At 41.7% G+C, this 17,222-nt stretch overlaps 1 protein-coding gene across 4 annotated transcripts in view; it reads right to left on the bottom strand.

Moving 5' to 3' along the window:
* Window positions 1-17,215, bottom strand: part of acacb (acetyl-CoA carboxylase beta) — a 28,529-nt gene extending 11,314 nt beyond the window's left edge. For 2 of the 4 annotated variants that reach the window (XM_015027607.1, XM_015027606.1), the window contains exons 1-28: window positions 17,112-17,215; window positions 15,056-15,581; window positions 10,051-10,183; window positions 9,820-9,958; window positions 9,607-9,716; window positions 9,421-9,502; window positions 9,249-9,347; window positions 9,017-9,126; window positions 7,962-8,072; window positions 7,659-7,868; window positions 7,394-7,564; window positions 7,115-7,276; window positions 6,870-7,033; window positions 6,416-6,566; window positions 6,227-6,330; window positions 6,056-6,137; window positions 5,287-5,432; window positions 5,049-5,199; window positions 4,819-4,953; window positions 4,548-4,694; window positions 4,283-4,471; window positions 4,107-4,207; window positions 3,144-3,232; window positions 2,933-3,057; window positions 2,712-2,825; window positions 2,517-2,630; window positions 505-594; window positions 302-420 (exon numbers count right to left, since the gene is read on the bottom strand). In XM_015027607.1, coding sequence (XP_014883093.1) covers window positions 302-420; window positions 505-594; window positions 2,517-2,630; window positions 2,712-2,825; window positions 2,933-3,057; window positions 3,144-3,232; window positions 4,107-4,207; window positions 4,283-4,471; window positions 4,548-4,694; window positions 4,819-4,953; window positions 5,049-5,199; window positions 5,287-5,432; window positions 6,056-6,137; window positions 6,227-6,330; window positions 6,416-6,566; window positions 6,870-7,033; window positions 7,115-7,276; window positions 7,394-7,564; window positions 7,659-7,868; window positions 7,962-8,072; window positions 9,017-9,126; window positions 9,249-9,347; window positions 9,421-9,502; window positions 9,607-9,716; window positions 9,820-9,958; window positions 10,051-10,183; window positions 15,056-15,561 — 3,854 coding nt within the window. In that variant the 5' untranslated portion in view covers window positions 15,562-15,581; window positions 17,112-17,215. Of the gene's footprint in view, window positions 1-301; window positions 421-504; window positions 595-2,516; window positions 2,631-2,711; window positions 2,826-2,932; window positions 3,058-3,143; window positions 3,233-4,106; window positions 4,208-4,282; window positions 4,472-4,547; window positions 4,695-4,818; window positions 4,954-5,048; window positions 5,200-5,286; window positions 5,433-6,055; window positions 6,138-6,226; window positions 6,331-6,415; window positions 6,567-6,869; window positions 7,034-7,114; window positions 7,277-7,393; window positions 7,565-7,658; window positions 7,869-7,961; window positions 8,073-9,016; window positions 9,127-9,248; window positions 9,348-9,420; window positions 9,503-9,606; window positions 9,717-9,819; window positions 9,959-10,050; window positions 10,184-12,600; window positions 12,715-14,552; window positions 14,777-15,055; window positions 15,582-17,111 lie in introns of those variants that run through there. The other 2 variants (XM_015027609.1, XM_015027608.1) reach the window with 2 other exon arrangements.
* Window positions 17,216-17,222: the final 7 nt, after the last annotated feature.

The following is a 17,222-nucleotide window of genomic DNA, read 5'->3' on the forward strand; positions in this document are numbered from 1 at the left end:
AGATTTAAGCATTCTCTACAAAACTGTGCACATTAATATTATTACTGAGTGGGAAGAAAACCGTTTGCATTCCAAGTTAGCCATAAGCAGCCGCGACCACAGCATACAGACTGCTCTCCGCCTTCACTACCGAGTACGAACCAACAGTTCAGCACTTCAGTCTACACCTAGTCAACATCAGGAAAAGGTCTCAACAGAGAAACAGCTTTACATCCTCTAACGCTGTGCTAACGTTCGATCTCGATTCACATGTGGAAGAAAGAGGGTGGGCAGGTTGCGTCATCAAAGGGAACCCCATCACCTGTTTGGATGCGATGACGGCAACATGAACTGGAAGTCCACGGCACACGTTCCGTCCAGCAGCTGGTGATGCTGGATGCTATTCAGCTCATAGGCGATGTATGCTCTGCGAACATACACCTGGGAGCGTAGAAAACACAAGTACCAGTTAAAAATACAGAACTAAAAAGGAGTCAAAAAGAAGAAAAATCTATCAGTACTTACCTCCAAAGCAGCCATGCACACAACTTGATTTGCGTGATAGAAGAAGTTGGGCAAGACATCAAAAATTGAGGTTTCGGAGAGAATAAGTTTCTGCGGCCAAATAGAAAACACCCTCTTTAGTTGATGTTTAAGTTGCAGCAAAGAGACTGTCACAGGTATGAAGCATGTCTCCACACAAAGCTAAACCTTTGGGTTGCACTGCTTAGCTTGCCAGGTTTGGTGGGTCTCAGTGTCAATAAAATAAAACACATTTTATGAAAGTTGCTCATGGGGCACTTCAGTTTTGAATAGTACCTGGGTATTGGGCTGAAAGATGTAAAGTGTTTTAATGCATCAGAGCCGAGAAAATCACTGTTTTTGACAATTTTGGGCTGAAGGTTTAATGTCTTACACAGACTATGTGAGTGCCCTAACTCAGTGGTCCCCAACCCCACGACCGGTACCGGTCCGTAGACCAATTGGTACCGGGCCACGCAAGAAATAATTAAATATTTCCGTTTTATGTATTATTTGAGTCTGGAGGATCTTTTATTTTGAAAATCCTTTAACCGGATTCTCTCGGTTACTTGCGCGCCAATACTGATCCCACAAGCAGCAAAATGAGTAAGAAACGGATCAGATGTCTTTGGAAAGTTTCTTTGCAAAGGGGAAAAGGCCCAGAGNAGAGNCAGGAGGATGGATTTATCCCGGACCGGTAGGCGAGTCCCACATTAAGCCGCTCTGTGTAACATGCAGCGACCGGCTGCTGATGAGGCAATGAAGCTTCAAACTGCTTCGCCACTAGAGACCCAGCAGGCTGTGGATATAAGTAACACTTCGGGTGTTATTGTCTCCCATCACTCCCTGATGGGACCGTCTCGTTGCAGAGAAACAAGCTCAGGCTCCGTTAGTCTTTATCGTGAGTTAAAATTTTCACGAAAGTAAAATGTTCATTTTTGTGGCGCATCTGTATCTTATTTTGAAGGGATATGTAAACGTTACCATAGCGACCAGAATCAGAGAGCATTTGGGCAGTGGTCGAGAGGAGATGAGTAGAGCTTGTGAGTCTTAAGTCTGGTTTAGACGGCAAGACTTAAGAATTGTCGGCTGATTCTCCAAACCTCTGTGACCACAGAGCTGATAAAAGTCCAACAGGTTCGATCGGTTCGTGTGTCCAAGGCAGGAGGAACACACCACACGAACATCCCGATTCCAGAGGATAATCCAGTAAAACCCCCAACATCGCATACGGGAATTTAGAATAACCAAACACGGATGACGATGTAGAAGCAATAGTGATAGTTTGTGGAGTCATTTTAAGAGATAAAAGACATAATAAAAAGAAAAGGCGGTGGATAAAAGACAGCGGGAGCAGCCGCTCTATTTGCTGCACTATGATTTGGAGGTGACTATGTTTTGTCATAGTTAACATTTTTAACTGAATAAACATAAACATATAATAACGACCTTTACATAAAATAATAAACATTTCCACATATCATCTCCGATATCCACTGGACTCTCAGTTGCGCGATATGTCAGCTGTTTGGGATTCCCCTCTGTTCTTACGTCACCACGCTTTATGATTCGCTACCTGTCACATTCAGCAGGTTGTATTCTCGTTCCCAGTCAGGGAAAACTCCACAGGCTGCGATAAAAAGGCCAAGACAACCCAAATTGCGCATATTCAGGATTTAGCGGGAACACCAACATGCAGAAGCCTTATCTGATGGTTCACTCCCTCTGTGGTGCACAGTTAATCTCATAACTCTGGTAGATTAAGATTTAAGGTAATATTTAAATTTGACCAGGATGCTTTTTCTAAGATAAATAACTTTGAGCTTAGCCATATATTCCTAAGTTGTGAATTTCATGTCACAATCTTCTCCGATATGTACAAAAATCAGTGAAAGCTGGAAATCACATCACATAAGCTACAGTCTCAAACACATTATTTCCATAAAGCAGCATGTCTTCACACATCATCGCAAAGCAAACCAAATACACAATGAAGAGATGGACGTCGGTGTCACCTTCAAGTTTTCTGGGCAAAACTGGTGGCCGTACATATCAATAGCTGACAGGAAGATGGACTCCACCTGGTTGTGTCTCAGTTCATACGATGGCATGTGGGAGGCAATCAACACCTAAGAGTTGATATGTTACTTCAGCTGTCTTGTTATGGTGCTACAAGATAAAAAGTATACCTTTTTTAGCAGGGAACTAACCTGTCTGGCTCTCAGTGCGACCTTTGAATTTTCCATCTTGCTCAGCTGTGTGAATTCATTTAGAATAGCCATGAGCTCGTCTGCAAGGGTGGCGTCACGTCCACACAGCTGGTCCTACACAAAGTCCCAAACCCACATTACAGCGGTACTTCTGATCAGACCTCTTGATGTACAAAGAATAACAACTTTAGACCATTTGTGGCGGAGGAGGAGAGCCTTACAATGAGCATCGTCACCAGGATGTTTTTCTTGGACACCTGAGCGTGAGAAAAGATGTAGTCGAGCACAGGACTCATGTCGGGTTTGTGCTGCTCTCTCAAGTTGATCACACACTTATCATAGTGAGCTGCAAGAGAGAAACGTGGTGTGAGTGTTTCAGCTAAACCTCAACTTGGGCGAAAAACGTGAGGTTAGTAAAGCGAGTCCTGTTACCTTGCTGGAACTGCATCTCGACCTGCAGGTACCGCTTCAGCAGATCAAGAACCACAGATTTCATGTAACCACGAGTTCCACTGCGATATCTGAGCAAATATAACATTTCTGTCATGCTGTATGTCTTGTACCATTTCAAACACGCAGAGCAGAAGGGGACAGTGGCAGATTATCAGACCTTTGCAGATACAGATAAGATCAGTGAATAATATCAGATTCACATTTAAGTATTGGCCAGTCACAGATCAACCCAACTTAAATGGGGTAGCTTTATCTGTGCGTCCCTAAAAACATAATCAAATAAAAATGGTCAAAGCCCCTGGAGCAGTGGTTCTTAACCTGAGTTCGATCGAACCCCAGGGGTTCGATGAGTCGGTCTCAGGGGTTCGGCGGAGCCTCTGCAGCGGAGGTAAACACACTGTGTAAAGTCGTGATGACGCCCGCTTTGCCATCACTTGCTGCAGAGGATCACGTTACATTGCTGAGCCAATCAGAGCTGCGGGAAGGAGATCCACTCTCAGCATGGATTTGAACTTGTGTCTTTAATTACTTCAGTAAAGCTCACAGTTTTTACCAAATTCTATAGTCTAAATCTGCTCCTTAGTCACATCTTTTCGGGGTTGGTACTGCCTCTAGTGGTGTGGAGGAGATAATACAACTAATATAATTACATTAATAAATCAGTATACCGCAAATTATTTTCTGTGTCGGGGGTGGGTGGGGGGGAGGTGAATGCGCCTATGAAACTGGGGGGTTCGGTACCTCAAAAAAGGTTAAGATGCCTAGAGTCATCACACAACCGACTATAAGCTTATGCAGAAAGGATCTAAACTGGTAAAAAATAATGAGATATCTGCAGACAGGCCCAGGCTAGAAATTAAATAACATATCTTTAAATTAATAGTACTTTCAATATTTTTGCAAAAAAAACAAAAAACAAAAAAAAAAAACTAGACAACTCACCTCTGCACCAGCTGAACAATACTTTGAGTGTTCATGAAGAAAACTTCCCGGTCAGCCTTCCTCTGCAGCGTGGCTGCATGGCTGTCTAAAATGTTAGCAATCTGAAATCAAACAGGTAAAAATTATCAATAAAAAAAGCAGTTTAAAGTCAGCATGTGGTCACTGAATGAATTTACCCTTTGACTGGGGAACTGGCAGAGGACAGAGGTGATGTTGCTCGCATACTGAGCCATGACCTTCCGGATGTCCTTCTCCACAGCAGGAGGGATACGGCTGGCCACGCTGTTCATGATCTCCTGAAGCTCCAGCAGTGGAAGAGACGGATCCCTCAGGGTCTTCATCAGGGTCGCGACCCATTCTTTCAGCTGTGCAAAGGGACATGAAAATGTCACGTGTTTGTATTTTTCAGGTGTATTTGACAGCAGAGTGGTAAATACAAACTTTTGTGCTGAAGTAAGGCTCTTCGAGGCAGTACCCGTCCATCACTCTGACCAGATTTTCGAGCACGTTGTGGAAAACCTGGTGAAGCTTTTCCCCGACCATAGGCAGCGGCTGCTGGGGCGGCAGAGTAGCTGTGTTGAGCTCCACCTGGAGCAGGGGCCAAAATAAAAAATTTAAAAAAAGCACTGCCTTAAATATCAGCGTTAAAATCACAAAATAGAAAAAAAAACAAAAAAACAATCTTTGTTTCATAAAGTGACAGTTAAAGTACCCTGTGTATACTGCTGGAGTCGTCCAGATCCATACGCGCCGTGACACAGCCGGGCTCCAGAACCGCCCCTGGCCTCTTGACAAAGTGTATACAGCCAGACTGTGGCACGGTCAGACTCATCACCATCTTCATCACCTGAGAACAAAGCACATTGAAAACTGGAGTAAAATGTAAACGGACGGTAACACAAACAGAACATTTTTCTTTTTTCCCCCCAGAATCAGTCAAACCTCAATCTCTGCGTAAGGTTCTCCTGCAAAAATATGATCTCCATCCTCCACGGTGTACTGCAGCAGTTTACCAGCAGAGGGAGACCTCAGCACGGTGGGATCCCTCTCCTTCTCAAACACACATGTCTTGTTGCCGACAGTGATGCGGTAGCTACAGCGATGAAACAACGTGGGAAATGAGCAAACATGAGGTCAGGCAGACAGACGAGTACAGTGGGTCTCAGAGGGAAAGTCTTGCCTGTCTACTTCCTCCTTCATGTATGTGGTGTGGCTGTTGCCATTGTAACACAGCAGGAGGCCCCCGTCGTTCAACCTGTGGACGTCTATCTCAATGTCCGAGCCGTTCATGATGATGACGTAAGTTGTTTGGGATTGGCGAGCCACCTGAAGCCAGAACACAGGACAGTTTATAACATAAAGATTTTACATAGGTCTTTAACTTTTTTTTTTCAATAAACCACAAACAACGTTTTTTTATATGGGATTTTGTGTAATACACCGACATGCACACAAAGCGGCGCATGAGGATCAAGTGGGGAAAAAAAAATAATAAATTCATCCTTCTTTACTCTAATACTTTAAATAAAATCTTGTGCCATCAGATACCTTCAGTAGTTACTTATTTAGTAAATAGAGGCCACCAGTGAGTAATGTCGTCTCAGAAGTTGATGGGAAGAGAGATGAAGCTAAGCACAAAGCAATCTTGTTAGTCTGCAAAAAACTTTGGAAAGTGCAAAGGTTCATATTGTAGAAAAAAAAATCCTTCACACACCCTCAAAGATACAATTAAATCATATTCATGTGTTAGAATGGTCCAGCCAACGTTCATTCAATGTGACAGAGGTTATTATGCAAGTTATGACACAAATAATGCAGCTGCATTGGTCTATCACATAAAATCTCAACAAAACACACAGAAGTTTGTGGCTGCAACAAGACAAAATGTAACAAAAAAAACTGCTAATGTACATCATCAGAAGGTATTAATGCAAACGTAGAGGAGCTACCTTCAAACAGTACTTGACTCCTTCATATATCAGGTCGACGTTGACAGAGTTGAGCAGGCTGTCTGCCGCCAGCACCTGGCCTCTACAGAATGAGAAGATAAAAGCCCTTCATGTAAACCCACAGTAAGTGAAACAGTGAAACTTCGTTGAGGCAGGAGAATATCTGCTGACCTTTCTAGGGAATGCAGGAAGTCCGACATGCTCTTCCTGAAGCTGGCATCTGCAACATGCAGAGCTCCACAAACAATGCCCAGCATGGTGTCTGGTCTCTCTGCCTGCAGAAGGAGGACCGTTCTCAAACACAAGGCAACCAAAAAAAAAAAAAAAAAAAACATCCGGCTCCAGAATGAAGACTCTGACCTGCACTTTCTCTGCAATGAGGTGGTCCAACCAGCCAGTGTCGATGTCATTGTTTCTGAAGCTTTCGGTCTCCAGAAGCTTGATGAGGTATTCCACCGTAGTCCTAAAGTCTCCTCTGATGGACAGCTCCTTCATCGCGACCACCATGTTTCTGCAAGACATCAGAAATGCTTTTCAAATATCGGGTCGTCTACAGAAGATATTCTTAGAAATTTCACCTTATATAGATTTATTGCACACGTTTTATTATTGCATTAACTAGAACAAGCGTGTAAAGGTTCAACACAGTTGGCAGGACTCTTCAATTTGCACTTAGTTTTACTACATTAGGGGTTGTTACAACATCAGTATAGATATGAAATTATTTGGTCATGACACATTCAATAAAGCACCCGAAAGACTGTACTACATAAAGATCAGTCAACAATAAAAAATAAAAAAAACAGAGGCTTACGAGATGGCTTCCTCTCGGTTCTCTCCCCACGAAAAACAGTGTCCAAACTGGGAATCTGCAAATTCGTGGAGGCCACCAGCAGCCCCCACACTGAAATAACCCCAGACGTTTTTACTGCTGCGGAAGTTCAGTTCCTGCACAGTCCCAGAGCTGGGCTTGAACCCCTGAGGATGAGCCAGTGATCACAATCAGTAGGGAAAACAGAAGTGTAAAACAGACAGCAGTGGGCTGAGACGAAACTTTACCTCGTCTGGATTCTCGCTGGTGATCCGGGCTGCAATAACGTGCCCTCTTGGATTAGGAACGCAGTCTGGAGTTTCAAAGTTGATGACGGAGTCACCCCACGGACTTTCCCCATAAAGCACTCGGATATCCTTAATTCTGTGCAGGGGGATGCCCATCGCAATCTACCAGATTAAACACCGACGGTTAAAGACTTGACTGTCTTGATGCAAGGAGGGCCCACAGTTTTCATTTGCAACATTTTTTTTGTTGACTTCTTTTAAATCACAGCTGGAGCCTACCTGAAGTTGGGCAGCTGGCAAGTTTACATCTCCGATCATCTCCGTGCACGGATGTTCCACCTGCAAGCGAGGATTCAGCTCCAAAAAGTGGAAGCTGCCGTCTTCTGAGTAGAGATACTCCACAGTACCGGCGCTGACGTAGCCCACCATCTTGGCCATCCGCACTGCATACTGGGTTGGAGAGAGAGAGAAGAAACAAAACTGTTCTCAAACACGGCAAAACTTGAATCGGCCACATAAAAAGTAAGCGCGGAGACAAGCTGACCCGCTCCATTTGCTCTAAGGTTGAAGGGGGAGCAATGGTGGCGGGAGCCTCCTCTATGATCTTCTGGTGCCTCCTCTGGATGGAGCAGTCCCGTCCAAACAGGGAGATTGCATTTCCGTACTCATCTGCCAGTATCTGCACCTCCAGGTGCCTTGCATGCTGAGCCAGTTGCATGATAAAAATGGGTGATCCTGGAACCTCTGTCTGCACCTGCGGTCACAGAGGACAAGAGAAGAGTTGAATGCAGGGAGCGAATTGCAGAAAGATCAAATGTTTTGGCTCATGAACCATAAGAACGCAAACCTGTCTGAAGAAACTTGGAAATTCATCTGAATTTTCAACTTTTCGGATGCCTTTTCCACCTCCACCCTCAGAGGCCTTGATAACGACCGGATAACCAATTTTTTCAGCTCCCTGAACAGAGAAAATATATTATAGATATTATAGCATTTGGCAAAAAAACATACTGACTGGCAGCCTTGATGAAGATGCATAAAAAGCCTTAAAAATAATATTTTAATAGAGAATCATATTCACAGACTGATTATAACTAATTATTATATAAATGTCCAATTTTAATCTGAAGATATTTATTAAATTTCAATACGTAACAGATTTAACTATGATGTGAAAAACAGAACTATTTCTGGTAGCCATTCTTCAAAATGAAAAGAAAAATATCATTCAAGTTAAAAAGAAAACAGCTACTTGTCAAATTGAGTAACCAATATGGCTTCAAGTTCTAAGAATATAATGAAAGTTGTCTGGATGAACTACAAGCTAAGCATTTCTGAATTTTAAACCAGTGTCTCATGCTACGCTTTAAAATATCGAATTCCAAAAATGTTTTCTTTTTGTGTTTCAATCTGTAAAATAGTGAAAAATATATACCAGCTTGTATTGCTAATAGTAGTTGGAATCCCCCCCAAAAAGGCAAACTTGCAACCAGAATACTTATAACTCTACAACAACACTGAGCTACCAAAATAACATCAGAAATGGTTTAGCAGACACCAAATCAACCCTCATCTAGGACCATCTTAGGTCCCAAACCTAAATACAAATAAAAAAAACCTGTGGTTTGAGCTGAAGAGAAGCTGAAGAGGATGCAGGACTCTGGATGATGTGGAGAGGTTACACAACTAGTGATAGTCAAAGATCTCTCTCTATGCATGCAGGTTGTAGAAAGGACTAGCAAGGTGATCATTTTTAAATAATGACTTTTTTTTTTACATAGAAGTGCAACAAAAGATGGATTTCTATTCATGTCTATAAATGTGGAGGGCAGGGTATAAACATTTCATTAGAGACATTTGTAAAATAAGGCAAAATAGATTTTTTTTAATTAATACACTTACGGCCAGACCATCATCTACATCATGAACACAGCCCTCTTTATAGATCTCTGGAGGAACGCTGACTACATATCCCCGTCTTTGGTCCTCTTCTGTCCACGCCACTCTCAGACCTGGACACATTAAAACATAAACAAGCGTCCAGCAAAGACCCAGTCTGCAAATGTTGGACTTTGTAAAAAAAAAAAAACTAGGCCTGTGTGAACTTTGCCTGTGAGGCCAAGTAATGACTCACCTGATCCGCTCCATGGAAGTGTGGGAATGTCAGCACTCTGGGCAACAATGGACGACGCCACCTTATCCCCAAGAGCCCACATGGCTTTACTGGATGGACCTGAGAAACACAGCAAGCTCAGACAGATGAAGAGAAGGGACTAAATCCAATGAAGCTTTAAAGGAAGTTTTACCCAAGAATGTTATCCCTGATTTGTTCAGGAGTTCAGGTAGCTTTGGGTTTTCAGATGCGTGACCCCAGCCGGCCCACACAGCCTACATTAAAGCAACCAAAGAATAAGAGAATATGTGATTATTTGGGACTTCTGCCTGTTATCGTGGAGATAATGAAGAATTAAATAAGTTAGACAGAATTGCACCTGCACTGGGATTCTTTTTGCAATGTCTACAATCAGCTCTACGTTGGCGTAGTTGTTATTGTTGGCGCCACCGGGCACAGGCACATAATGGTCAGCCATTTTTATGTATTCTGCACAGGAAAAAAAGTGTCAGACTCGCAGTTTTCATTAGATTTTCACTGTAACTTGGATAAGATTTGTGGTAATAACTGCTGAGCGACAGAGCACAATGACCTGCGTTAGCCTTCAAGTCTTCAGGGGTGACCATGACCACGAAACGGATGATCCGCTCATTACGAAACATCTCATAGGACCAGCGGCGAATAGAACGCATGCACTTGACTGCTGCAATGCCATTGTTGGCGATCAACACCTGCGTCGTAGAAATAGAAGCTATACCGATTAGCCTCCGGAAGCTGCCTCTGGATAGTAAAAAACAAGCCAGATAAGCACTTTTACTCATACCTTCTCTATGATCCGGTTGCCACCGAATCGAGTGACAAACTCAGCAGGAGAGGCCACCGTAAAATCCCTCTGGAGATCCATCTTCCTGTGTTCACGTCCTTTTTTCACCAAGTGAGGACCAGACATGCTAGGCCTACACAGGGAAAGTTAAAGGTCTGTAACTACCTGCATTTTGTATGTCGAAGGAGCACACAAAGAGTTGAAGTGAATTACAGCGCTGAAAATCAAAAACCAGAGGGAAAGTTCAATGGCAGAGACAGACTGTGCAACTCCTTTAGTTCTGATCTTATCTCTAAAATGACACCATTATGTAACTTTCTATTAGCAACACAAACTTAGACAATTATTTACTCGGGATTTCACTTTTCATCACGTTTTACCAGTTTTGAAAGTAACAAAATGGAAATATATTGAACAACTGACACACTGATGTAGACTTTTACCTTTATTCCACTTTCTAGTCACTGGGTCAGACTGCACATGTTTTGCAATTGGACTATATAAAACTTTGATATTGAGTAATGAGGAAAGTTTCCCTTTATCATTAACTCTGGGACAGATCTTTAAACCTAAAGTGAAGAAAGCAAATGAAAGACAATAATTCCCAAAAAAAACACTCTTATCGCTCATATACGGATAACTAAGAAAATCTGAAAAAATAAATAATTAACTTTAATATTTATATTAACTTGAATGTTGAAGCCAAAGTAATAAATATATCAAGGGCAAATGAATGTTTCAGAGTCAATAAGTTTTGGCTCATTTAACTAATTTCATAGTCGATTGTAAGAAACTTTAAAAAAAAAAGGGACATTCTACAGAAATAGAAATTATACTGACAATAGGCAAACTAATTCAGAGAAGGCTTTAAAATGGTAGTTTCAAAACCACTAATGTTTTTAATCATACTATTTAACAAACCTTTACATGAGATACCAGGGAAAAGTGCAACTTCACAACATTTTCCTCAGCTATAAGTAACCCAGCCCCGTCTCCTGTCTGTTTCTAAATTTAGGCCTACAGTTTGTGCTAAAATCAAAATAACAATAAAATAATCCATGTTTAGGATTATTAGACTGGAAATAATTTGTTATCTTAATGTGGTCTCGGTTGAAACACTTGTCCATTTAATACAGTTAAATTATGACTCAACAAAAGTTAGTACACTTGTTGACTATCTCAAAGTGTAAAATAAATGTCACAACATTTAAATTAAGAGCAAATATGGATAACATTTTTTTTTTATCTGAATCTTTCATGGAGAGACTTTTGAAGTGTAATTTTAATGATAGCTGATTACCAGGCTTTTGCTGAACTGCAATCATCTGAATCAGGTGTGTTAAAAAAGGAAAACATCTAAAACATGAAGGACAGTGCGCCTTTAGGACCAGGGTTGGGAAACACTGAACTAGACGACTGGAAGCAACAAAACGAGTTCTAAAATATATATATGAGAATTCAGGAGCCTTTTGGGGACTGGCTGAGTGGTTGAGCCCTAAGCAGCAGTTCAGTTTCCTTATTCTTTGGGCTCTGCTCTTCAATCAGTTAAACACAGATATAATAACAACACCAGCCGCATCAACTACAAAGTTATACTGTAGATTGATTTGTAGGAACAGATTTTAAACGTACTGTGCATGACATAGATAATCTGCTACCACTATGGATTTACCCCAACTTTGACAGCCACTGACTGCTTTTAACACACTTCACACTCATCACCGCCAAAACTAATAAACCATTTTCTACTTGTTTGGCTACAAAAACCATAAAAATCAGATTCAAAAATGTTTCAAGTACATACCATTAGTATCTGAGGCTTCTCTCTACTGTTGTCAATGCATTAGGACCTATTTACCCTATAAATGTTCGGACCCGCGTCGGATCTGAAACACACCTGCGAGTGCGAGCATTACTGCGTGTCTGAGCTCTTGTGAACTTTAGCTCTTGTACTGTACCTTTCGCTGAGGAAATACTGCCCGCTATTAAAATACAGCCTGATAACGTTTCTTTTTTCTTTTTTTTTTCTTTACAGCTTTGAGTTATTTACAGTGGCATGGATGCAGCATGGAGCAGGAGAGGGTCACTTTAAACGGGCTTGTGCTGTATTGAACGATTAGACTGTAATCATAATCATGAGGAGGGTATTTTAAGAAAAACCGCATGTGCAAAAACAATGCCAGCTTTTCGCAGCACCGTTTCATGACAGTCACACCCAGCAAGTTATTGGTTGTGCACATCCTTCCTCTAAAACCTGCCAACCGTAATGTTTTCATCATTTCCTTAAAACTGAGCGATGAAGTGAAATGACCTGTGTGAACCCCAGCAAGCAATCTATTTCCTGTTTTAACGTGGTCTGCAGAAGTTGCTACAGCTGTTGTTTCAAACTCTCCCAGCATGCACCTATCAGTTATTTCTTTCCGTATTTTTGTTGAAACTAGAAGCTAACTGTTTGCATACCAAACAAGCACCAGCAACAGCAGCAGCTACCAAAGCAGTGGGGTTAATCAGAGAGAGGAGAGTAAAGCCTCTCTCTAAAAAAACACTCACCTCTGGAGGTAAGGAAACAAGTTATTTCGCTCCATTATTCACACCGTTTTACAAAGCTGAGGCTCTTCAACGGATCTTTAGAGCCATTTCTGCACAGACCAAAACAAAGAGGTCTCCACACACAGCCCTTCCTCCTGGATGCCAGCCAGCCTCCTCCCCTCCCCCCTCCCACATGAACAGCAGCACAATATCTGCAGATCCTCTGAGGCACATTGTTGGCTGCTCATTCCAAATATGCAACGATGCAGAGACCACCCCCCCCCCCCGCCACTTCTCTGTTTTAACTTGGATTTGTCTGTTGCTTCTAGACTTAAATATTGTCTTTTATTATCATTGTTCATGTTCCGCAAACTCAAAGAAAAAAAAAAAATCCTCTAGTTGACATAAAAGCTGCAGGACTTCAGCAGAGGTACAGCAACAGAAATCATTCAAGAGATGCTTTGTCTTGTTTTTATGTCTAGATAAGTTGGTGGTTAACAACAGTCCATCAGCTCCAGACTCTTTTACATAAAATATGACATATAAACCTAAAAATGCAAAAGAGCAGAGGTTCTCAATGAGCAGATAACAGAATGATAAACAGTTCTGACTCAAACAATTTCATTAGTAGCTGTAAAAACTGGAGACTGGAGGCTCAGGAGATCAATGAATTTTGTTGATTTGGGGGTTTGAGACTGAACTGTTATGGATTCTGTTTTCCTCGACCTCTTTTAGCCTCTTTTATCTGCTTACACGCACACGCTGCAGCTTACATAACCATGTTCATGCGTGACTGTCGGGCAGTCATATGTAGGCAGATTGAAACTGATTAGATTTCCCTTTAGGGAGGGAACAGATGCAGTGAAGAATAAAAAGTTAAACTTGCGCTAGAATCTTTGCCTCACTTGGTTACATCCATAAGGTGAGCTAAGTGTGGCCCCAGCGCTGGACGGTGAATGTAACTCTGTATCTGATCCATTTGTATGACATGTATGGCTTGTAACATTTGATCATTTTTCGGCATTAAAGCCTGTTTTTTTTTTAATATACAACCAAATCTCTTTATTTCACAACGTAATTTACACTGAGGGGTTCTGGTCGGGTCCTGAAACTGGTTAATGTACCTGGGTTGTGCACAGAGATAAAAATGAATGAAATCCAACAGGACCCACCCAGAACCAGCAGGACAATGACTCTTAAAAGTGAAAGGTGGCTCGGACTTAATTCAACGGTTTGCAGTGACTCATATGTGCAATAAGGCTTATAAGACTTTCGAATTGGGCTTCTTTTCTGCTTCTATGACTAAGGATTTCCTTGCTTAGTCTGCCAGTTAAGCTACATAGTCACGTTTTGATAAATTTGCACTCGTACCACAACTTTGCAGATGATATACTGAACAAAATAAAAAGCTTGGAGCGTCGTTTTATGACTTAACCACAGCTTTCTCCCCCCCGACTCGTCTCCTGTGCAAAATTAAACATTTCCTGCAGTTTTTGAAACATTATGAAAGATTAAACTCAATAAATAGTTGTCAGGTTTTAACCTTAGGTTCCCCACATTGTTGAAATTGACTTTCAATTGTCAGCGTAGTCTAGGAGTATTTCACAACTTTTTCAGCATCTGGACTTATTTAGATCAGCAACGTTTTATTTTTATTTTTTTTCAGCTATATCAGATCATTTATTTTTCTACATGTGTAACTTGTGAATTTGTCAAACACAGAACAGAGTACTGTAGATTAAATGCAGACCTTCAATAAGCACAGTTTGCTGTTTTTATTGTGTTTGTAGAAAGATCCCAAACAGAGGATTTAGTGTCACGTCTAACCTGGAAAATTATGCAAGCAAATTTCACATTTTCCAGACTTTTTAAGGCTGCAGTGAAACCCTGCATGATCTATTCAATATTTTGTTTAAAGTAAAATGTGATCTAAGCCATTAAAAAGCAATAATATTTCACAGTGTGCATCCTACCTTGCTGTCTTTCATGATGGTGGTTACCGGAATGACCACGCCAAGCAGAGCACATAGCGATAAACTGAACTACTCCCCTGGCCCGCCATCAAACAAAATCCCTTCCAGCCTAAGACAAAATATCCGCTAACTTCAAAAGGTTTTGCAGAAAGGGGTGAAATCTAAAACTCAGCTAAAGCCCGATTACTGTGTTGTCACCCAGGTTGCACAAACTTCAGTTCTGAAAGTCACAGGCCGGCGCTCTGGTTCCAATAATAGAGCCGAGATGTTTGGCAGCACTCACACGGCTCTGTGTGGTCAGGTGATAACAAGGGGAACAACGTTTCGCCAGACACTATATACGTGCTAAACTAATATTAGACCACTCAGTTTCAGAGCAAAGATCAGACCTGGAAGACGATCTTGTTACTAGAGGTTAGTCAGAAACTTTAGAAAGTCACATAGCAGAGCATTAAAACTGAGCCCTGAAAGTGGGAACTGGATCGACTTTAACAAACTCTTACTTCAACACTGAAGAGCTGGGCGGCAACACATCAGCAGGCGCCAACTCAGCGGCGGATTTTGGAGCAGAAGCCGCAGGTTGAGATGCCCCGCTCGGAGGTTTTGTCACCAGAACTTCGTCGTCTGAGGAATTATCCTCGGATGCTCCGAGGAAGAACTTCAGACGCTCCCTCGCCGCAGCCCTTGGGCTCAGCATCGGTGGGACGGTGTTTGCGGGTTTCTGGGTGGTCTGCAGCGGCAGCGGCTGCCCTGAATTTACCTTAAGGGAGGCCTGCAGAGCATCAGGCTCTGCTCTTTTGGCTGAAACATCTGCAGCCTCACTGCTGAATTTGGATTCGGGAGCAGCTGTCGACAGGAAACGTTGGCGTGAACGGGAGCTGCTCACTGCAGTGGAGACGTCCTCCTCTTCTGATTTCTTGTTTGACCCAGGCATCGCTGCTGTTATGGTTTTATTTATCCATAGCAATATTAATATCCAGATGAATGCCAAAGCTGGAAGCAGGAACATTTAAAGACATCCTCCTGAGGCTGTAAGGAGGACAAGATGGAGATAATCAAACGAGAGGAAAGGTTTAGTCTGATTTCATCGTAATTAAATGAATTCGTAATTCATAATTAATTGTCGTAAATAAACAGGAATCGTCATAGTCCAGCCCTAAGACTCCATCACTAACTCACAGGAGCCACCTTTTGAAGATATTTTCTGTCATTTGTAATTTATTTTTCTGAAAAGAAAGTGTGGAAAAAATCAATTAAACTTGGCAATTGAAACTAATTCTGAGATTTTATTTTTAAGCCAGCCCCTATATATGAGTCCTTAAACAGCCTCTAGTTTCAGCTGTGTGTCTACATTAACTCACAACAAAATTAATTATGGTTATGATAATTGTCACAGAGATGCAGAATCAGTCGTGTCTTATGTCCTTGTCTTAGACTTCAGTGAACTGAGAAAACTCTTTTTTTGTCTAGCCGTATTTGCTTCCGTTTACGACCCTAATCTGAAGAGGTTTCCTTTGAAGAGATAAGGAGTCAGAAACTCAGAGGTTTCTGGCTCATATTAGTCCATTTCATGTGAGCAGGAGTGATAGTGAAAAGCTGTAGCCTCTTCCCTGTTTATCAGTGGGTGTATGTGTCTCTGAATGGCAGCAGGATCTGAAAGGAGACATTTCCCAACCATGCAGTAAACAGGCTGCTCTAAACAGCTGACATGGGAGCTAAGTGTGGCTGCTCAAAGTGGGCCAAAGGTCAACTCTGAGAGGAGAAAGGAGATCACACAAACTGTGGTTACCATGACTTGGATGGTCTAAGTTAAAACCTAAATGCACTTTAAATGAGTTACAGCAATAAAAAAACAAACTGTAAAGATTGTTGCGGGGGTAAACAAGAAGGTGTTAACCCTCTCTGTTAATATCGGCATCGCATGAGTGTTTCTTTAAACACATTTAATTTCTAAGTGACAATGAAAGTCTTAACGAAGCAAAACAGCGACTGGTTTCTGTACATTTTGTTAGCTAACATTGAAATTAAGTGATGTTACCGTTCAATTCAACAGAGTTTAGCTCCATGCTGACCTCAACAGACAGAAATACACAACATATCAGACTCCTGTGTCTTGTCATCTGCGGGCTGATTTATGTTTATATCCACAATCTGACTCTTTCGAATTATGAGCTTAAAAATAAGCACCACAAATGTCTATTTTTCAACGTGATAACAGTGCTAACATTAAAGGTGAAAAGATATGGTTACAAAGTGATCAGTCATATGTAGCAGTACATTTTGATCATTTACTTTCACGGCAACAAAAAAATAAGCAATTCTGCTAGCTGTTAGTTTCGCGAAATATAACGTTAAGTAACTGATATGAAACTCATAGTTTATAAGTATAACTTTATAAAACTTTGACACGTTTTTTTTTTTTTTTTTTTTTTTTTTTTTTACCGAAAATAAATCATTTTTGTTTAACTGGGTGGGGAGGAATAAGGGGCCTCTCAGCGAAACCCGCTAGCCAGACGTTTATCGTTTCCCAAGCCAGATGCAGACGTGAATGTCACCTACCAACAGTCACCGGCGTGTCCTCCTCTGTCCGCCCCGGTCAGCTCCTCCTTCTCCCGACAGGGATAGTAAAGCAGTCCCGTGGAGAGAATCCTCAAGCTCCTCCCAGAAACC

Source organism: Poecilia latipinna, unplaced genomic scaffold (assembly GCF_001443285.1).
Source record: "Poecilia latipinna isolate Pla-1442-1.1 unplaced genomic scaffold, P_latipinna-1.0 Scaffold104, whole genome shotgun sequence".
NCBI classification, from domain to species: Eukaryota; Metazoa; Chordata; class Actinopteri; order Cyprinodontiformes; family Poeciliidae; genus Poecilia; species Poecilia latipinna.